The 22,100-nt window shown below is 43.5% G+C and overlaps 3 protein-coding genes and 1 non-coding gene across 6 annotated transcripts; 3 read left to right on the forward strand and 1 right to left on the reverse strand.

Moving 5' to 3' along the window:
* The first annotated feature begins 366 nt into the window (after nt 1-366).
* Nucleotides 367-6,689, forward strand: LOC112890278 (MADS-box transcription factor 55-like). 2 transcript variants are annotated; one of them, XR_003228295.1, is made up of 8 exons: nt 367-695; nt 3,708-3,789; nt 4,449-4,510; nt 4,628-4,727; nt 4,830-4,871; nt 5,912-5,953; nt 6,046-6,323; nt 6,410-6,689. XR_003228295.1 is itself a non-coding variant. In XM_025957183.1 (8 exons), exons 1-8 carry the CDS (start codon nt 514-516, stop codon nt 6,439-6,441), a joined length of 678 nt encoding a protein of 225 aa, XP_025812968.1. In that variant the 5' UTR covers nt 369-513; the 3' UTR covers nt 6,442-6,689. The 2 variants fall into 2 exon arrangements, 1 of the variants encoding a protein (XP_025812968.1); XM_025957183.1 differs by having other exon boundaries at nt 369-695; nt 6,046-6,203; nt 6,432-6,689.
* Nucleotides 6,690-6,749: 60 nt separating this feature from the next.
* TRNAV-AAC lies at nt 6,750-6,823 on the reverse strand. The gene has a single exon. It is a non-coding gene; the product is annotated as a tRNA-Val (tRNA).
* A 4,990-nt stretch (nt 6,824-11,813) lies between these two features.
* On the forward strand, nt 11,814-18,177 carry LOC112889097 (peptidyl-prolyl cis-trans isomerase CYP40-like). Of its 2 annotated transcripts, none has more exons than XR_003227996.1 (10): nt 11,814-12,197; nt 14,068-14,568; nt 14,973-15,060; nt 15,180-15,232; nt 15,898-16,002; nt 17,268-17,343; nt 17,427-17,464; nt 17,539-17,619; nt 17,698-17,774; nt 17,863-18,145. XR_003227996.1 is itself a non-coding variant. In XM_025955584.1 (10 exons), the coding sequence occupies exons 1-9, from the start codon at nt 11,982-11,984 to the stop codon at nt 17,707-17,709; spliced, it is 1,170 nt and encodes a 389-aa protein (XP_025811369.1). In that variant the 5' UTR covers nt 11,814-11,981; the 3' UTR covers nt 17,710-17,742; nt 17,863-18,177. The 2 variants fall into 2 exon arrangements, 1 of the variants encoding a protein (XP_025811369.1); XM_025955584.1 differs by having other exon boundaries at nt 17,698-17,742; nt 17,863-18,177.
* A 2,744-nt stretch (nt 18,178-20,921) lies between these two features.
* LOC112889098 lies at nt 20,922-22,031 on the forward strand. The gene is made up of 2 exons (XM_025955585.1): nt 20,922-21,425; nt 21,542-22,031. Exons 1-2 carry the CDS (start codon nt 21,230-21,232, stop codon nt 21,802-21,804), a joined length of 459 nt encoding a protein of 152 aa, XP_025811370.1. The 5' UTR covers nt 20,922-21,229; the 3' UTR covers nt 21,805-22,031.
* The last annotated feature ends 69 nt before the right edge of the window (nt 22,032-22,100 follow it).

The raw sequence follows: 22,100 nt of genomic DNA on the forward strand, positions 1-22,100 counted from the left end.
GCGCAAGGCAACCACCAGCCGCCGCGCGTCGCATCATCGCGGCGAGTCGCGCGCCGGTGACCACCCTCCCTCCCTGTCGCACGTTCTGGGCCCGTCGCCCGGCTACAGCGCCCATCCGATCCCGACACGCGTCGCATCCGATCCGATATTTCCGGGGCATAAACAAGGACCCGGCGGTCCAGCGGCTTGCTCCATTTGTTTAGTCGCCGGTTACTGTGCCGGGGAGCACAAGGGAAACCCGCGGCCAGGCGTCGCTTTCCTTTCCTGTCGCTTCGGCTCGGCCTCGGCTCCCTCCGATTGGCGAGTCGCTTTCGTATGGCGGGCGTACTGGTACTAGCCACTAGGCGAGTAGTCGGCGTACACGCGCGCCTCGCGTTTTGGGGGGCTCCTTTTTTCCCACCCCTGCGCGAATCCAGGGGATTTCTCCTGCCTTTTTCTCTCTCTCTCTCCCCGTGTGGGTGTAGGACGAGAGGGGCAGCAGGAGGCGGCGTCGGCGGCGCGCGGGGAGGTGAGATGGCGCGGGAGAGGCGGGCGATACGGCGGATAGAGAACGCGGCGGCGCGGCAGGTGACCTTCTCCAAGCGCCGCCGCGGGCTGTTCAAGAAGGCGGAGGAGCTGGCGGTGCTCTGCGACGCCGACGTCGCGCTCATCGTCTTCTCCGCCACCGGCAAGCTCTCGCAGTTCGCGAACACCAGGCATGCACACTACTCGACCCGCCTCCGCCGCTCTCCCCCTCTCGCATCTGCTGCCCTTTCCGATCCGTTCGTGTTTTTTTCTCCTCGCCGTGGGTTTTAAGTTGAAATGATGACTTTAGTAGATCTGGCTCCTCTTCTACCAACACCGTGCCTTAGTTTTGTTTCGGATCTTTGCAGTAGGGTTTCCCGCTGGGCTGCCGAGAGGTTCGCTCCCTTCTCCTCCCTCTAGTTAGGGTTTGGTTTTGGTTTGCAAGACGACGCGACGATGGAACTCACTACCTCGAGAATACGGTTTCTATCCTTGAACACGTACGCGGAGCCTTTCCGTCGCGTTTCCGGCGGATTTCGTGAACTCCCCGACGGCCCGGAGAAATGGGGAATTTTCTACAGTATTTTCCCCCGATCGCTCACTCGCGGAGCACTCCTTTGCCCGACATGCTTCCGCATGTGCCGACGGATACAAGATTGGCAGATTGCTCCAGCTCGTCGTACGTTCTGATGCCGAGGGAGCTAGCGTCCGGTCAATTCGCCGCGCCGCCGCGTGCCCTGCGGCGAAAACACTGCGCGCCCCATCTCATGGCGGACGGGGGGACGTACCTGTGATTTTATGTGCCGGGACGCCGCATGAACGAGACGTGTTGATCGCTCGCTCCCCGGGTGGAGCTAGCTAGCTCTCGTGCTTTGTGCATGCGCTGGTGGGGTAAATTATTCTGGACTAGTACAGACGCACATATGGTGTGGCTGCCTAGCTAGCTACTGATAACCCGTCAGGTTTTTGGTAGCTCCTGCTTACCATTATTGTTTGGACCAAGAGAAAATTCCAACATATTTAGGTACGGCTTGGCTATAGCATGTTTGACGAGCATGTGCCAATATGTATATTTAGCAGTACAGATTAGAAGGCGCATGCAGCACCAAGCATAATCGTATGCACGATTGATGTGATGTTAGCTTAGCTAAGCGCCCATTTGTGTCACTATGTATGCAGTATATATGGTTTGTTCCGTACTGTTTATGCCTGCAATGTGCGTGGCGTATGGATGCTTTGAGTTCGCCCTTTCAGACGCTATACTAGATGCGTAGATGTTGTTTGCTTGACATGACTACATATGGTCTAGATTTGTTTTGAGAGGGGTAGCCAGTATTGATGCTTTGATGAGTTCATACCCTTTTAGACACTAGATACAGACTGATGTACTTTTGTTTTGAGATGTAACAACTGATACATGTGTTGCTGGATATATTATCATCTTGATCGACGAACAGAAAAAATCTTGATTTTGTGTTAGGAAAGAATTAAGGCTTATTATGTACTCCCTTGTGCTTTGTCCTTAAGGCACTGGTATGCAATCTGCTGCGTGCCATATATATATCTATCATCACAACAAGTTAGCCGAGTGGATCTCTAAACTACTGAACAAAATATTATAAAATTCTATGGCGCATTTATATATACATGATGATTTCTTCTGTTTTCAATAAGAGGCTAGAGCAAATGGTTGTGATCATGCCTCCCACACGAAATTTGAAAAAAGACAAATTAGAATATTCGATTACCAAGGGATGTTAGATGTTAGAGTGCGCAGCGGAATCTGGCTACCCACGAGCCAACGCCCTATCAAGTCCAGGTCCACCGGAGCCTGCCCAACCAAGTCCTCAGGCCTAACTCAACCCAAAAGACTAGCCTGATGGATGAGGGCTGCCCCAGCTTATATGTTGTGCTCCCCACCATCAATTTTCGATGTGAAACTAAATCTAACAAGGGACAGTAAGGCGCTACTTAATTTCGGGATAAATTCTATAGGCCAGTAAAGAGCTATTTCACTAAAGTTTCTGAAGATCATACATGCAGATACTAAAACTAAAGCACAAAACAAATCTTCCTTTTATTCTTTCGCTATTCAGTGATTGACTAGTGAGCACCTCATTAACTCCAACTTTCACAGTCCTTGGAAGGACCCGATTGAACTAGATAAGGAATTCAAGCAAGTGACTTGATTGATTCCTTGTTCTTATTTATATCTGGAACTCCCTTCACACACACTATACAATAAGGAACATATATATTTCAACTTTACCTATATGTGTTTTGACATGAGATAGAAAGTGATACGAGTATGCAGTATATCTAGAGTAGACAAATCACTACAAAATGAATTTCCACTGTTATCCTTGGCACTTGGTGGATCTGAAAACACCGCAATAACTGCTTGTTAACAGAGTGACACCAAGAGTTTAGGAATTAGGTTATGCTGAGATTGATTATTTCAGATGAAGCCGGTCTGTGGTGTGTCTACTCTAGCAGAAGGGAAGGGGCACATAGCCCTTTGGCCGGTTAGATCCTACTGGTTGTTTGAGTTTATGGACGTGTTTTTCTGTAGCGTAATTGCTTTGCTATCTTAGTGTTGGGCGCGAGTGTGTTTGGGTGATCTTCCCCTTTAAAGCAAGATCTTATATTCGGCTCATTCTTCTCTCTTTTTAAAACAAAGATATGCAGCTCACCTCCGTGTTAGTAAACAAAATGTATATCATACGATTTAATCTCATTTTTTAGCTGTTCCACCTTGTATGTGCCTTTGGATCAATTTTTTGAATGTCATATTTGACATGTCGATCAATACCTTATCTTCATGGCAATAAAAAAAACATATCTCCATGCATGTAGCATATATGTGCATATGTGTCTGGAAGTGACTGCACAAATGGACCAATTTGTAGAGGGCCCAGTGGAGGCTACTACTATGACACCACAAATGCGTCACACATATATAGTACTGAACTGAGGCCCAGTTGGAACATGGAATGTTTTTCTCTCAATTCCTACTGGAAGAATGTTCCTACTAAATTTCTGCCTTTCAAGCCAGCCCCTAAGGATACCAACCTTGTTATATTATTATGTTTTCAAGTACTATATCCTCATTGCCGATAACCTTTCTTTATATCTTTTTTCATTATTTACCGTAACGTTTTAGTTTGGTACAATATTGATATTTTTTTTGCTTTTCTGAACAGTATGAATGATATCATTGACAAGTACAGTACACATTCTAAGAATCTGGGGAAATCACATCAGCAGCCTTCTATCGATTTGAATGTATGTTAATTAAGCAATCTTTTTCTTTCTTTTTTCCTTAGATCGTTTTCTTCTTGCTAATAGGCTAGCTGTGTAAAGAAGAACAGAAGCAAGTTAAAAAAAAATGTATGAAAGACCTCAGAGATATATCAATTATTATATCTGCAAAGTGTAGTGGGTCCACATACAATAACTAATTTTTTCTGTGCAAACAGTTCAATATGGATAGCTTTCTTTTTTGTAGTTCCTTGTGGTTAATCCATGGTATCCTTTGCGAATTTTAAGTTGATGAAAGATATATAGATCTTAGTACAAATAACTTGATCAGAGTACATGAGCATTGGTAACATACTCAGTGTGATAAATTGAAGAAATTAAACATTGCGGAGTATTCTTTTCTATTTTATCATTAGTTCACGAGCAATATTTCGTGTCTTTATTAGTATATGTTCCAATATAACTGATTTCAGATAGATCACCACCTTTTTCTTCAATAATATATGTAGATGCACCATGCATGGCGACGTCTCTACAGCATCAATTGTCCCAAACTTCTTATTCTTCCGTGTAGGTTGCACAAGTGTCGCGAGAAGATTTAACTTATAGAAAGGACAATATGTATGTAGTTAGTGTTGGATTTAACTTATATACTAATATTATTTTCCCATATTAATTTTCAGGTAGAGCAAAGCAAGTATAGCGGTTTGAATGAACAACTCGCAGAAGCAAGTCGTGGACTTAGGTTATGTTTTAAATTTGTTCCATATTGATTGTGTGATTCAGAGAAAATTGTTTGAGGTAGGAAAGGAAGCCTTTAAGTTTAAGTTAACAAAAATGATTTTACTGTTTGATAATGTAGACAGATGAGAGGTGAGGAGCTTGAGGGATTGAGTGTAGAGGAACTGCACCAATTGGAAAGGAAACTTGAAGCAGGACTGCATAGAGTGCTTAGTACAAAGGTAAGGTGACTGCTCATGATGTTCTCCAACCTAGCTTCAGCTTCTTGTTTGAGTTGGAGCTTTGTGTATAACTGTATTTTCACACAATGTATGTCTCTTCAGGACCAGCTATTCATGCAACAAATCAGCGAATTACAGCAAAAGGTGAGAAATGATTATATCAACCTGATTGCTTTTGTGAATTGTTATTATCAGACAATATATAGTAGAAAATTAGAGACATTGGGTGCACTGATGTTTTAAATAAGGTGACTGTTGTTGTCATTTCCTTTATGTGCTTACATGAAGTTTGTATGATCAAATTCGATGTTGCAATTGGAAAATATGCAGCCTATTTCGAAGCCCAGTTTTGGATAATGTTGCTTCAAAAAATAGAAAATCTCGTTCCGGTTTCCTATTTCCTAGTTTTATTTTTTAAAAACATAAGCCTGAATTTTATGGATTCAAACTTGGAACTAATTCTGGAATATTGGGACTCAAAGTTCATTTAAATGCCTGCTACACTGTGATAAGCTTGAACTGTTCCTGTGTTCCAAGTGAGACCTCAATGTGGATGCCTCATGGATCCTTGTTAGTGGAACCATATGAAGAGAACTAGGTGACTAGCTAGAGCCTGCTCGATAGTAATAGCAAAGAAAAGGTAGATAGAAAAGACATCTTCTGATAGAGAGATGATATGCATACATAGCAGATCCGGGAATATCAAAATTGTGGAAATATGATTCAGTTTACATGGGTGTGATAGTTTATGTGCTAATCTCTTATGGACGGATTATTACACTCCTTATAGACACACACAAAAGTATAAACATATGTATGTTAACTATTTGTGTTGTTATGATGTTTGCTTAGTCTTATCATTTAATTTATTGGGAAATAGTACACTGCAGGGTAGTATATTTGTTGTAGTACGCCATTCATATTTGTTGTAGTACGCAAAAAAAATCTAGTATTTGGGAATATGTTTATTCTCCATAATTTATGAAAATGTTGAGCATCTGCAATTCAACAGATTTTCATGTAGATATTTGGAAGTACAGTATGACCTTTTTCCACAGTATTTGCATATATATAGGATTAGCTTGCAGGAAGTGAATCCTTCACCATTTACAAATGGAACGAAATATAATTACAATGAGGGGAGAATTTAATGATGCAATTCTGTGGTTTTCTTTTTAATGTAGGGCGCACAGCTTGAAGATGAGAACAGCCTTCTGAAAAAACAAGTAACAAATCATATGTGCATTTGTTAGAACTTCCATCTATCCAATGGCAGCAAAGGGCATGTTAATAATTCTGTTATTGTTTTGGGGTGCAGGTGCCTCAGGTGATAACAGCTGGCGCGGCAGTGGTTGCTGCTGATACAGAAAATGTCCTCACCGAAGACGGACAGTCGTCTGAATCTGTGATGACTGCTTTGCATTCAGGAAGCTCGCATGACAATGATGATGGTTCTGATATATCCTTGAAACTATCGTGAGTTTACTCCGAAGATCTTATGCATAAATCTTGCGTGAGCAAGAGCAAAGAAGCTTTTAGAGAACTTGCAACATACTATACCTTTTAAGGCTATCACTTTGATTGGAGTCTGTCTATGTAACTATCTAGAGCTCTTGTAATGAAAATTACATGTTTTTCGTTCCATTATACCGTTGAATTCTGAAGATCTCACCACAAATAAGTATGAACTCATTGCCCCTGCAGGTTGCCTTAAAAGCAAGGACCACCATGATCTGCATGACTGGTACTCAGAAGAGGAAGACTGGAATAGTCCCAAACTCGAGACCGGGTTAACCAGAGCTGCTATCTGCAGCTTAAAGTTGCAGTCCTAAATTTGTAATGTTGTATACGTTATCTCCGTTCTAAAATCTTTGTGTATTATTTGTCGCCTGTGCTACACTATTGTTCATGTCATTGTACTTGTTGACTTTTATATGAAACCTTTGCCCTAGAGCTTACAAAGGTGGGTTTGACTAAAGCCCGTTGTTTGACAATTGAAAGAGCAAAAAATGACAAAAAAAATGGCGTCGCCCGGACTCGAACCGGAGACCTTCAGTGTGTTAGACTGACGTGATAACCAACTACACCACGACACCTTTTGTGGCACAAAATTCACTAAAGCTTCTATAACGACAAAACTGGGCCAACATTAGCGTGACCACGCTACAACGTATTGGCCCGTCTAGGTTTTTCCTCGACTGACCTGGGCTAATCTTTGCGAGGCCCGTCACATGGTCGGGCTACACCTTCCCGGCCCAAACTGAGCTAAAACTCCAACAGGGCTCAGAATGCCCCCCGTCAAAGCTCGAGACCACAGGCCCACAGTGCGGTGACCTCGCCAGATCTGTGTGTCTCGTCGCCGGGTGCCGCCGCCGCGCCTCGGTTTGTAATTAATTATCTGACACTTGCATCTTTAGCCTCGCTCCACCGCCTACGCGTGTGCGCCCATGCACCCGCGGTTCTTGCCGTTCGAATCGAGGGGCGGGCAGCGGGCTGGCGGGCGCGCCCGGCATGTGTAGCCGGTGCAGCAGGTACGCTGGGTGCCTGCGCCGCCCAGCGTGTACGTCCTGCAAGATCCGAGAGCTGGATCCGGTCCAGGACACTGGGGCTGGGGCCGACCACTCCTGCCGCAGGTGCTTAATGTCAACCGGGCCCACTCGCCCATTCGAACCTGGCTGGACTCGGTCCAACCAGTAGTACTACCACTCACTACCGCACCAGACGTCGCCCCACTTGCAATCGGGTGGCCGGGCCGACCGGCCTATGCACAGGCGCCTTGGTGACGTATGGTGTTGGGGTGACTATGCTGGTCCTGGCCTGTTCCCTCTCTATCACGGTCCGGTGATACGGTTGGCAACTGCTGAGCAACGATCGCCTACGCCTAGGTATAGGGATAAAAATGTAAATGCGGTTTTTCAAAATATTCGATATTTATATCCATTTAAATATTGTTATAGATATCTGTATCCGTATTCAAATTTATTATGGAAGTAAAGTAGATATATCTGAATTCGATTTTTATTATTTTTCTCTATCTAATTCCACGTCTGTATTCGATAATATCCGATACTATCTGTATCCGTTTTCAGTAAAACTATTTAAAAAATTATATTTATTTTCCGTAACCAATATTATTAATTTTATAATAAATTTATAAGAAGATTAAATTTACTAAGTAAACATTCTTTTTTTATCTATTTATAGGCGAAATTATTTTTATAATTTTTTACTATATATTAATAGAAAAATATTTATCTATTTATTGAAAATATACTTTATTTCTAATTTTATTTTTATATATTTATTTATTAAAATATTTGTTGATAAATAAGTTATTTTTAACTAGTTATAGTTATTTTATTATCATACTTTAGTTTGTACATATATATAATAATTTTATATATCAACAAAAAATAGCTAAATATTATCTAATATATCGAGTAAATATCTGAATGCGAATACGAATCTAAAGCATCCGTTTTGCATTTGTATTCGAAAATATCTAAATTCGTATTCATAATCAAGTTATAATATTATAAAAAATGTTATTCCATCTTCCATGCTCGGACCGGCAGGGTGAGGTGGAGCCCGAGTCTACGCACCGGGGCGTGCCTGCCGGCGCGGCCCCCACCGCCGCTCGCTCGCTCGCTCGCAGCGGCCGTCGCAGTCGTCGCAGCTTCTGGTTGTGCCTGGTGTGGTCGCCGAGGCGGGCAGGTCCCAGCCCAGGTGATAGGACAGCGACGGATCGCCCGGCCGGGCGGTCGGTCACGGCTCGTGGTGTGTGTGGATTCTGGATGGGTCCGGGCGGGCCGACGAGAGGTCCGAACCGGACGGGCACGGCCAGGCCTAGCCGCCCAGGGGACTGGCTGCTTGTGTTAGCAAAGCTCTGAGCACATCAGCACAGGCAAGGAGGAGAACAGTGTGGCGCGTGCGTGTGAGGCCAAAGCCAAAGCCGAAGCGCGGCGCTCGAGGGGCACTGGGGCAGACGAGGCCGAGGAGCAGTGGGCCAAGCGCAACCTTTTTTTTCGCGTTTACGGTTGATGTCCTGGTCCTGCCGCTGTCGGCCTTCAAAGACCGAGGGAAATTTGTCGAGGGGAACGGAGAGGACGGTGGACCGAGAGGTGAATCGTCAGAGCGATGGGGGTGGTGCAGGCCCACGCTGGGCGTGAGGCCAGCGCGTGCGCGTAGGTCGATGGTTCCGGAGTGACGGGGTAGTACCGTAGTAGGTGAGGGACCAACGCCGACGCACGACGCACAGGCCAGGCCAATGTTTGTGTGTGACGACGCCATCGATGAGGTACAGAGGTGCCATCGCCGGCGAGGTCGTGCTACGGAGTACGAACGCGATCCGGTGCCGAGCCGATCGCAGCGGAGGCCTTTTTTTTTTCTATAACGATCGCACCGGAGTTGAGCTCGCCTCCGGGGGGTGCTAAGATGAACCTGAAGCAAGTTGGTATATGTCGGCGAAGAAACACGATTAACCTAACCCTACACTTCATAAATATTTGGCAACCTTCCAAGTTCCAATATTACTTTTTTAAGATCTATAGTTTCGATATAAATATATGGGTGAGTCGGAGTTGTCATCAAAGATACTCTAAAATGTCTGTATTATCTCCCAGAGTTCTTATAAATATAATGTGTGCTACCATGAGTAGACATCTACGTTTGTACCGTGTAAAGAAAAATGTTTTCATGTGCAATTGTTGATAACAGACTATCCAAGTTAGATTTACGTATTTTAAATTGAAGGCAGCACACATGGGCATACATTAAGCTGATTTGTCTTGGATTTAAAATGAGCTAGCTCCCTTTACCTAACTAATCGTAGCTAATCATTAGAGAAATATATTGCTATACGTCAGCAGTCTTATAGATTATCTAATGCAATTTTATGTAGGATTTTTTATGATGTGGAGGAGAGAGGAGGTAAGAGAGAATAAGGCAGTTGCTTCGCGGAACAACCGCCTTATAAGCTAAAATTAAGGATTATGTGATCTAGATCGCTTTCACACAATTGTACGAGTTGTTGTTGTCATGCTATTCATAATATTTCTTTTTTATTCTACAAATTAAGTGATATGGTATACTATGAGACAACAAAAAAGATAACCTATTGTAGAAGTTGTCCGTTAAGTCGTCTTAGAATGCCGTGTCGTTACATAAGACCACCAATTAGACCGCTGATTAGACCGACTCCAATGTACTTGTCCTTAGCTCTATTTTATCCAAATAGAACCTCAACAATCCATTAGGCATCAAGTGAGCCATGTGCAAACTGAGCACAAGCTTATGCTAAATCATCATAATTTTTACTGTGTAAGTTTACATATTAATTTTAGTATTCGGCTAGGTCTAATATTTTATATTGACTTCTACCCAAACTTGCCTGTAGCATTCATTAGGCTTGGCCCCGTGGATCATAATTAAGTTTTTTCTCACATCTAACTGAAAATTTTTAACTATTCTTTCAAAATAGTACATACATAAATATTCATGTACACGCACACAAATGTACCCCTTAATACATGCATTCAATACTACCCTTCAAGAGGAGGGGTGGGCAAATACCAAACAAGGCGTCATCTACAACTAAAAGAATATCACTATCAATTTCAAAAATAAAAAGTTCAGAAAAATGTGACCATGCATAAGAGTACTTGAACCTAAGTAGATATGTTCCACTGCAAAGAATATAACTAACTGAGCTATGCTATATTCACTTCTAACTTCTTCTTTTGTTTTCCCTCGTCTGATTATTTGCATAGTATGATATCTTTCCGGATAAAATTGTATTGCAGACAATTATCTTATTTGTAGAAAAAAAAGTAGGAGCACTGCTATATCATTTATCAAGAGTGAAAGCAAGCGAGTTCATATAATGCGATATTACATAAAAAAATAGAAATTTCAATGTAGTCGATAAACTTAAGTTGAAAATGTTATAAGAGTAGTGTTGCAGCCTATATTGTGGAGCTTACCCTCTATGTTAACATAGAGTCAAAAACTGCACAAAAAGAAACAAAATGTATTCATCCTCTCCTTGCTCGACCTCCAATGGTTAATCTACTTTCTATTTTTTTATCAAGAATGAACCTTGTGAATTAATCCCTCTATCCTAAAACAAATTGATTTATAGTTTTATCCTAAATTAAACTATCTTAAATTTGATCAAGCCTTTAGAAAAATATCATCAATCTTTATTACTTCAACTAGTACCATCAGATCCATCATGGACTAGATTTTAATAATGTACTTAATTGATGTTTTATATGTTGTACTATTCCTTATGAAGTTGATCAAACCTAAGATAGTATGAACTTATATAAATATAAAAATCAACTTACTTTGGGACAAAACGAGTACTAAAAACAATCCATCAATTTAGTAGTTCCTTCAAAACCACCCAACTCTACTTTAAATGGGACTTTAGGGTGTTCAACACTTCAGCCTACCATTTGCAAAGAGCTAACCAACGACCACCCCTCCTCTCCACATTGTTCTTTTTATCTCATATATACAAAAGAAATATGGAATAAGATTGGTGTTTGTAGTTGACATGGCGGTTTCCATGGAATTTAAGCAATGAGCTCTATACTGGCAAACAAAAAAAGTGAGACTAGACATTGAAGCAAGGCAAGAAGTAAAATCATGAAGAAGCGGAAAATTATAAAGTGTGGGACAAGTGACTTTCATCTATTACCAAATCGGCCTAACATATGAGTATACATATTACCAAATTCTGAATAGATTACTTACATCGGAACTTTAATTTATTTTGTTGCCAGGACGACAACATGTATGGTTTGCTGAACTGATAGCAACTTTTCATAATACCAATTTTTAATTGTTTTACAAGAATATTAGTATTCAAAAGTAAAATAAAACAAAATTCTAAAGTTAAAATAAAACAATTATAGAAGTCCTGCAGATTCTTGCTCTTTAAAGCTTCAGAGAGGCAAATTTATGTCGAAACAAACAAAACAGTTCAATTTCACACGGTGCAAATTGTGAAAACCGGGGCATGCCAAACGGCCCTTCGGAGAATTTGGAACACCTGACCTTAAAACCCCCCGCACCCGCAGTCCCCGCACCCACCCCGCCGCAACCCACACGCTGCTCTCGCCGTTATTCCCCGAGATAATCGACGAAGGCACCACCACCTCCTCCACCATCTCGCCTCGAGAAGCTTCCACTAGGGCTACTCGTCTAGGGTTTGGTCTCCGGGACTTCTCCCTGCGGCAGGCGATCGTAATGGAGGGCGGCGGCGCGGAATCAGCACCCGCGGCGGCGGCCGAGGTGAAAAACCCGAGGTGCTTCATGGATATCACCATCGGCGGCGAGATGGAGGGGAGGATCGTAATAGAACTCTACGCGTCCGTGGTGCCGCGGACGGCGGAGAACTTCCGCGCGCTCTGCACTGGGGAGAAGGGCGTCGGCGCCGCCACCGGCAAGCCGCTTCACTTCAAGGTTCGTACGGATTAACTGGATCGTCGTGGGGGAGCTTTGCGTCTGCGCCCTCGCTTGATTTTGGTGGTTGCTGCTGTTTGTGCAGGAGTTTGGATTGGATTCTAGCAACTCTAATTTTGGTTGCTTTTGCATCTCTCGATTTGGGAATACTGCCCGTTGTCAATGTGCCGCCGTAACGGAATAAAGGGTTGAATATCGGTGCGATTTGACCTGTCCTAATTGTTCTCGGCAACTGAAACCGAAAAAACGCCATTTCTTATGCGATCGATTGGTTTTTCTAGGGTTCTGATTCAGATTTCGTAACTGGAAATAGATGGTTTTGTTTTGGATGTAGTTTACTCTGTATACATGGATCCCCCCCCCTGCCTGGTAGTTTAGCATTTCAGTTTCTAGGTGAGTAATTTGGTTCTGATGCGATTGTTTAGCTTCAACTATCAATTTGATCCCATAATCTTTTGTTGGCATTGTAAGTATCGTATTTTTTGTCATATAGCTGGATATTCCGCACTATCGAGTGTATTTGCCTTTGATGTTCCAAGGTTCTGCCTTGTTCTTTTTGTTTTTCTTGTTTTTTTTCCCTCAGCAGTACTGGTGCTGTGATGTCAAATCAGTGTCCTTTGATGTGCAGTGAACTCTATGCACGCACTGCTGCCACCAGTTCTGATACTATTATAAGGGCCCCTCCCTTTTGACTTCATCCTCATTCTCATCTGCACCTGTATATATTAACCTCTCAAGTACCACCCGTGCTAGCTTTTGGGCACTTCTGTTAAACTTGCCATGTTGCTGCTGTAGTGTTGCTCAGTCTATGCGCAAAGTAGTGTTGCTGTAGTGTACGATCAGGTATGTAATGCCTTACTGTGATTTGATCACATCGAGGTTCTTATTATGCTCTCACTGCACACGCTTTACTGTTTGCAATGGAAAAATGAGCGCAAGAATAGGATAGGGACGACAATTCCTGTGGTACTTTTGTTTTAGAATATTCTATTTGTTGTCTAGACTCACGAAAAGCACTGCAAATTGAAGTTGTATTTATATAAAATGCGTACGAAAAGCCTACAATAGAGCTTACTCAGCAACAGGCGGGCCAAAGGATCCGCATCTGCATGTCTGGTAGTGAGAAATTGGCAGGATTTTGTATTTCTTTGGTAATGATACATTCAGAGAATGTAGCCTTTTTGAAGAGACAGCCATCACTGTATCTAGATTCTCTTTGCCGGTCATCTTGGTTTGTGTTTGGTCATTGTTTTGACATCTGTCAAGGACAGATTTAGTGGCTAGCCGAGTGAATCATGCATTGAACAGGGATGTATGAGGATGTTGGAGGTGTGGTGGCACTGACTAACCTTTCTGATCATCTGCTGGAAACTTTCTGCCGTGGGTACTTGCACAGTGTTGTGTAGTTTTGGGTTTTTTGTGTGACAGTACGACTATTTACATCTTCACTCTTTTTATTGATATTCGTTTTAATCATGTTGAGAGCGATGCTTGTGATCACTATTTGTCTGAGGCCCTGCGGACCGGAACTGGTTCCTCTGCCGTCAGGCCAGAGGAATGTAGTCATCGGACGGTTATCCGTCACGCTCTCTCACTCGCACAGTGCGGTCCTGTTTGCTGGGCGTCGGATGGGCCAAGTCCCTCTGCCTTTACAGCAGAAGAGACTCATCCCTAGCTTCAGAAGTATAGTTGTATTTTGTTATTTGCCTAGTGCAAAGTCTGTAAGCTAGTAAATGAGAGTAGTGGATGGTTCTCTGTTATTTGTTCACCTTTTCTTTTTCTGCTGTCTTGGTACACATGCATATGTGATACTAGAATTGCCGCCAGATCTTGCCAGTAACAACATCTTTGGTACTTGTTACTATTGCAGGGCTCTTGCTTCCATCGCGTTATTAAAGGTTTTATGGTTCAAGGTGGAGATATAACTGCTGGTGATGGTACAGGAGGAGAGTCAATCTATGGATCCAAATTTGAGGATGAGAATTTTGTTTTAAAACATGAGAGGAAAGGAATGCTTTCAATGGCTAATTCTGGTCCCGACACAAATGGTTCTCAGTTTTTCATCACTACTACCCGGACACCTCATTTAGATGGGAAACATGTTGTTTTTGGTAGAGTGATAAAGGGAATGGGGGTAGTTCGCTCTATCGAGCATGTCCCTGTTGGAGAAGCTGACTGCCCTACTCTTGATGTGAAAATTGTTGATTGTGGGGAACTTCCTGAAGGCGCTGATGATGGAGTTGTGAACTTTTTCAAAGATGGCGACAAATATCCAGATTGGCCCAATGATCTTGAAGAGAAGCCTGCAGAGGTTTCATGGTGGATGGATGCTGTGGAGTCAGCTAAAGCTTATGGGAATGACAATTTCAAGGTAGTTTCCTTTGTTGTTCAAGTAAATATTAGTGTCATATCATTGAACCAAATCGGTTTCACAGGTGGGTCAATTCAGAGTGAAATAAGCAAATAATAGTAAGTTCAGCGAGATAACAGCTATATTTCCTGGCAGAGTTTACATATATATATCTTATTACTCACTTGTCACCAAAGGTGACTTTGTCCTTTAGTTTTCATCATTCCATTATTAGTCTCCCCTTTTCTATCTGATATGTAGTATTTGTCTCCCCTTCAGCCTTATTATTATTCCAAACCCATGCGCCCCCTAAATCTTTAGGAGTCACGAGTTGTGAAGTTCTATGCAGTGTTTCTGTTCTATAGATGTCTAAAAAGGTTATATTTCCCTATCTGGAGCTGACATCGATGCATTTATTCTCACAGAAACAAGACTATAAGGCGGCTCTCAGAAAGTACAGGAAAGCTTTGCGCTACTTGGATGTTTGCTGGGAGAAAGAAGAGATTGATGAAGGTAAATATAATGCTTCTAATATACTGTTCAGTTCTTTTTTTAATTCTTTCATATACATTCATCATTAAGACACATCACTCGGAACTTACTAGTATTGTAAACTGACGATTGATATGCAGAGAAGAGCACAGCACTACGGAAGACCAAGTCAATAATACTCACTAATAGCTCTGTAAGTTTTGCTTGAGAATAATCTCTCCTTACCTCGATGAATATCTGGAATTCTTAGATTTAAGAGAAGCGATGTTAGTGTTACCTCGCTACCTTTGTCATGGTAATACTAGCATCCAAGCTTTTGGATTGATGCATACCCTGAGTTACTTGATGTCTACATCACTACATGGTTTGTGCATTCCATTACTTGTTCCCCCTCTTTAGGCCTTACTTCTGCTTGTCTTCATAATCCAGTACACATTCAGCTTTAAAGTAGACGAACGTTTGAATTTCAGCTGACGATTTGGACTAACCCTAGGTTTTAATCATCATCGTTGCTCGTTGTATTAGACCCCATAACCAATCTCATGTAAATTCAGTTGCTTGAAATTTATGATTTGGTTTTCTGTTGGTCGACTAGAAAATAATTACTGCTGTTTGAACTTTCCATATCATCTTTCTTGTCTGCAGTGTTTCTGAAATCTGAACCATTCTAGCATTACAACTATAGTGAATTTACTTATTTCTGTGCACCAGCTCAGCAGCATACAGTACACTGATAATTGACATGAGGATAATATGACACTACTTTGGATTGGATAAAATAATACTATGTCTTTTGAACATGCCTAGTATTATTGCTTGTTTCCTCAAAATAATGTATGAAATATATGACTTTTTCAGGCATGCAAATTGAAGTTGGGAGATTTGAAGGGTGCTTTGTTGGATGCGGATTTTGCACTGCGTGAAAGGGAGGGAAATGCTAAGGCTTTTTTCCGACAAGGACAGGTCGGTTAACCTTTTTAGTAATAATTTGTTTGCCAATGCCTGCATTTTGTTTGTGACATTCTATCTTAGTTCAAAGTTCAAACTACTTCCTACATTGTACGATTGTTCATTACAGTCCCTTAGTTATTCTCTTGCATAAAATGCTGTGTCATGTTTGACCTTCTAGTGCTCTCATGTAGTCACATTTAAAGTGTTCACTGTGCAAACTTTCCGTTTTTACTGAACACTTCAGCTGAAATGACTTGTCTGTATGGCATACAAGGATAATTGACACCATGGTTATAGGAACCGAGATTTAAGTGAACTGGCCTGTCCATCAAGCTCGCTGGCTGTAGCCCAATTGTCCAACCTCCAGTTTAATAGTGATATTAAATTGATATAGCTAAATGCAAAAGCCGATAAGCACATATTTGCAAATACGCTTAAGTTTATAGATGTTTTCCTGTCATACAAGGCAAATGACTATACAGACTATCATGCTTACTTTTGCCTCACTTTATTTCCTAATTCATGCGGAAATTGAACTGTTTCATGCCAATTTTTTAGTTCCAATCAGGGTCCTCATCTACCAGTAGTTATCCACTAACATGTGTGGGCCTTTCCTTAAAAACAGTCTAGCCTGCTGGACAAGGTGGTCTCAACCATGAAATAATGCTGCTATAGTCTCGTAGTTGTTGTGCAGCCACCTGTCCAACCATAGCCTGCCATAGTGTTGCCCAGCTGACTCTGCTATCCCCTGTATCTCGGCCAGTCTCATTGTGTTTGGACCCACAACAACATAGGCTCACTGTACTTGAGGTTAGATAGATCCTCTGGTAAGAGTATGATTAGAAATATATATAAAAAAATATCAAGGAAGAGCATTAGAGATATAGGCGGCGGCAGGTGACCTAAGCTCCATTTGGCCGCTCTATTGCTGGTCCGATCCCATGTTTAAAGCTAACTGTGAGGATTATAATGGTAAAAAGGAATCTCAATATGGGTTTAATACGGTGCAGCTTTACTATCACTTTGAACACCTGGTAGGCCCTTCTTTTGCTGTTCTGGTTGACTTAAGAAAATGATCCCCTAGGAAAAGCTTAAGGAACATGGTGTTCTGTTCTGCCATTTGTTGTCCTCCCATTGGGTATTAATGCTAATGTCTCAAACTCTCAAGGTGTGATTGAGCTGAAATGTATTTCTTACCAAAGTACTTAATTGCCATAGTATCTTATTGTTTCTAAGTGATTATGTCCATTTCCTTATCCATTGGATGTGATTTTCAGGCACACATTGCACTTAATGACATTGATGCAGCAGTGGAGAGCTTCAAGCACGCACTGGAGTTGGAGCCAAATGATGGTCTGTTCTCTTTACTCTCTATGTGACATTGTAATTCATAGATGCAACCGGTAATCTAATGGGTTTGTTTTCGAAACCATTAGGTGGAATCAAAAGAGAACTGGCTGCTGCAAAGAAGAAGGTCAGTCTACTAACCTGTTCATGACATTGTAAATTCATGCGAGTTGTTTGCTGACAGTTTAAGACCTGCTACAGATTGCTGACAGAAGAAATCAGGAGCGGAAGGCGTTTGCTAGGATGTTCCAACCTTCTGGAAAATCTGATAAGAGCAGCGAAGTAATTTTCTAGCACCAATTCATTTTGTTATCCTTCGGACATGATAGAGCTAATGGTTTGATTTACTATCTTGTATAGGAGAACAATTGATCTTGCAGTTTCTTCCCCCCGGCAGAAACTCTGGTTAGTTGAATCTGGGACACATACCGGGACAGGTCCGAGTCAGTCTTATAACATAAATTCAGCTATTTTTCTTCAATGGCTTGTTAGATATGCTGACATAATCTGTGCTATCTGTTGCAGGAGTAACAAGGGAATCTGTGCTGCAAAAATGAAGATTCCCTATCTTAGATAGAAGGAAACATAGTGGGGGATGAAAGCTTTTGTTTTCTTTTACTACAGAAACTAGCAATTCGTGCATGTGTCCCAGTGTTGTTCTTCATGAAAAACCTAGGACATTGAACTTAACAGTGCAATTTTCAGACGTTGCAGTAAGTCATGCCAATAGACCGTTCCATTTTGTGTGGACTGGGGACCGTTGTGTCGAACCTGACGATTCACACCTTTTGTGCGCTTGTTTCACTTTCGTGATGTTTTCTTGGTGCCTTTTGTCTGCCATATCTGCTTGTTGCCAGACTCTGAACCAGGCCCGGCGCTTTTGAGTTTTTTCCTGCGCGTGTTTTGGTCTTCTGGGTCCATGTCTTGTTTTGGCGTGTCCGTGGCTGAAGTTTGGCGTGCACGTAACGCGTGCGTCACAGAATGCTTCTCTTTGTCCTGTCTTTCTTGGTTGAGCTCCACAAACTAACATGGAAATACCTTTCTAGTCTCCTTTTTGTATATTGCCTAATTCAGTACTAAAAGAGTGTAGGTTTGGGTGCCACCAATGCTCTATTTTGATTTGTAAATACTAGTAGAGTCTTCAAATAAAAATAATAGTAAGGAAAATTTATGCAATGTATAGCGAAGATGTTGTGAAACTACTTTTAAAGGCAAGTATGATATCTCCAGAGGTGCAATCAAGATATTTAAAAATCCACTCATGCGCAAATATGAACTATTTTAAAACATTTTCAAATATTGATAAAATATTTAAAGAACCTCGTTAAAGATGTACCAAAAATATACGGCATCGCGTTTGGCCAGCCTTGGCAACTCAACTACTACAATTAACAAAAATACACGTATGCTTCAAGTTCTGTTCTAAACATACTCGTCTAAATAAAGATATATGCCAATTTTCAGTCAGAGATTTGCAAATATTCATCTGGGAAATGAACTCCCGGTTGGAAGAGCTTGGACGAGAGGAGGTTTGAACCGTCCTCTAGCCAATTTCCAACCGCATTGACCTAGCTTAGTAATGTGGCCGTGCTACCTCAAGTTGCTGGACGGGCTTTGTGTCACTGGTTGAGTCAAGATTGAACTGCTCTCTCTCCGTTCCAAATTATTTGTATGCATCTTGATATATGCTATGTCCAAATACATAAAAAATTATTATATGTCTTAAAAATCAAAACAACGTGTAATTTGGAATGGAGAGATTAGCGATTAAAGCTTCCTCTCTCTCTCTCTCTAAGGTGTTCACCTTGCTCCTACCATGTTAAACCTTGCCGGATTGTGGTAGCGTCTCTAATATTAATGGGTGTCGTCACGCATTCCTTAGCCATCGCCCATAGTAGCATTGTTTCCACAGATAGAAAGGCTGTGCCATTGCTGCGCCCTTCACATGGCATCCTCATCATTCCTCGTAGCCATACGGGACATGTACCTTGGATCAACAAAGCAGTGGCCAGCCAGCCAGCCTGAAGGCTGAAACAAACGGGTGGTGTGCACTCTATGCCACCGCGCGCTTCCGGAATGGCCGGTCCCGATCAGAAAGCAGAGTGGCGGCCAGTGGATTGTTGTATATCATGAACCTGCGAGGGATCATTGAGCTCCGCACATTCTGATCTTGTCTTCGAAGCTACGTACTGGTCGACGCACCAATTGACAAATGCGTGTGTGGATGTGGACGACACCCTACGCGAACAGTGCGCAGCACAATGTGGTTCCATGTGTGTAAGCGTTAGCCTCTCGGTATGTATCCTTTGGTAGCTTGGTCGGTTAGGTCGTTATCGAGATAGAACTGAAATAGCCGAGACTGAAACTCTCAATCTTCATGGTTCTTAGAAACCGATAGTTTTTTTTATAGCCAAAGTTTAATAAAATAAATTAAAAATAAAAGGACCGGACTGAACCGAACCGAACCGACTGGTTCGGGTACGTGGAATGCCGACCACAATGACCAACACTTGAACACAACTCATGATACCACGCGCTGCTGTGTTGTACAGTATACTACAGATGTAGAGGCCGGGATGCCCGCCGATCGTACGCGCGTGACGCTGCAGAGAACGCGCGCGAACAGATTTTTAAGGCAATTCGCAGCGCAAGCAAGCGTGTGATCTCCCCTTAACGCTGTGATTGCTGGAGCGTGCACGCATTGCATCACAAACGAAATCTATCGGTGCCTGTGTCCCAAAGTTAAACGTACCTCACGGGTCATGAGCATGCTAGGGATTGAAAGGTAAGCGATTTTCGGATACGGCCCCAACAGAACAGAACAGAGTGCCAAATGGTCAGATCCCGGGCTGGAAACGTCGACGGATTATTTATGCTTGACCACAAGCTGACCTCGGGCTTTGAGTGTTTGACGCTGGTCGTGATCAAAATAGTTAAAGTTCCTGTTAAAATGGCAACTGGGAGCACAAAGTATGACCCTACTGAATTAATTACTGAGCAAAGGAGCACTCTCAGCATGACGTGATCATGAAGCGTGCATGTATACATCACGTATACTTCTATGAGGTTCCAATTAATTACGGCGTGCCTAATCATCTCGCACCGCCCTAATCCTCTACAGTAATCATGCCAAAGACCCGCACCAAGGGAACACAAACACTCACGATGAAAGGATAGGAATAGCTATTGGGCTTCCATTTCCTTTTTAAAGAAACAACTGCCTCTCCCTCTCCCGTCCATCAAAAAGACGGCAGATTAAGCGTAGTAGGCGGCAGCAGCAGCAGCAGCAGCTAGTAGATGATGCGATCGAAGTCCACCTCCCACCAACCCCCGCCCGGTCCAGCGAACACCGCCACTAAGCACGCCCGCTAATGGCGCACCAGTAGCCGCCGGGCCTCGTGTGTTCACGCACACGCCAAAGTGCGGTGCTGCTTTAACCGAAAACTACGCCGTCGCCGATCGATCGTGCGATCCGGAATCAACGACTTGGCACGTCACCTTTCTTTTTTTTTCTCCCCTGCTTCCAGGTCTCTCCGGTCCCGCCCCGGCCAGGCTCCCAAAATTAACGACCCGGCCGCCGGTGGCCGGCGAGCTCCGTCGTCGAGCCACGGAGCGCCGGTCAACTTGGCGCCATCATTACGCGACGCGCGCGTCCTGACCGATCAAGCAAGTCGGACGCTTGGACTCTGGTCGACCCACCCTCCTGCTCGGCTCCTATATATACCCGCTCGGCGTCGCGCCATGCCATGCCAGCCACAACCCGAGCGTCCAATCAGCTAGCAAGTGTAGAGCGGCTGACTGAGTGCGCGCTTGGGCTAGCTTGCAGTGTGCGTGTGACACGCTATAGCTAGCTTTGTCTGTTCGGTTGAGGCGGCGAGAGCACCTGAGATCCATGGCGGCGGAGGCGAGGAGGAGCAGCGCGGCGCTCGTGGCCGCGGCCGCCGTCGTCGTGGCGCTGCTGGCGCTGGCGCCCGAGGCGTCCCGGGCGGAGCGGTTCGTCGTCGGGGACGCGGCGCGGTGGACGTGGGGGTACAACTACACCGACTGGGTCATCAGGAAGGGCCCCTTCTTCCAGAACGACACCCTCGGTACGTACGGCCTTAGCTTGCTAGCCGACACGTTAGTTTCAGTCTCAGGCTCTCGATCGGCCTCACTTGGGGAGATCGATCTCTATTGAACTTGTTTCCATGCTGGAATGCCGCAGTGTTCATGTACGACCCGCCGAACGCGACGGTGCACGCGCACAGCGTGTACATGATGCGGAACGCCGCGGACTACCAGTCGTGCAACCTCAAGGCGGCCAAGCTGGTGGCCGGCGTCATGCAGGGCGCCGGATCGGGCTTCGAGTTCGTGCTCAGGAAGCGCAAGACGCACTACTTCGTCTGCGGGGAGCGCGGCGGCATCCACTGCACCATGGGGCAGATGAAGTTCATCGTCAAGCCCAAGAGCTCTGCATGCCGCGACTGACCAGCCCGGCGACCCGGTTGGCGTCCTGGCCTTTCTTCTGCATGCCCCCTTCTTTGATTCCTGTTCAAATCGTTGCTCCTTCGTGCTTGTAAGTTATTGATTGATGTATTTACGCGGCGGGCGTTGTTGCGTGGTGTATTCAGTTACGGGTGTATTTGTAGTGTCTGCTACTTATGCATGAATGGTTGGCTGAATAAATTAAAAGGAGCGTCTTAGTGAGTTGTCAAGTGTTGTTAACTGTTTCAAGGGAGAATGTAATGAGAATTGAGGAACCACATGTAGCAGTTGCTGCATTA

The sequence above is a fragment of the Panicum hallii genome, chromosome 4 (genome assembly GCF_002211085.1).
Source record: "Panicum hallii strain FIL2 chromosome 4, PHallii_v3.1, whole genome shotgun sequence".
NCBI lineage: Eukaryota > Viridiplantae > Streptophyta > Magnoliopsida > Poales > Poaceae > Panicum > Panicum hallii.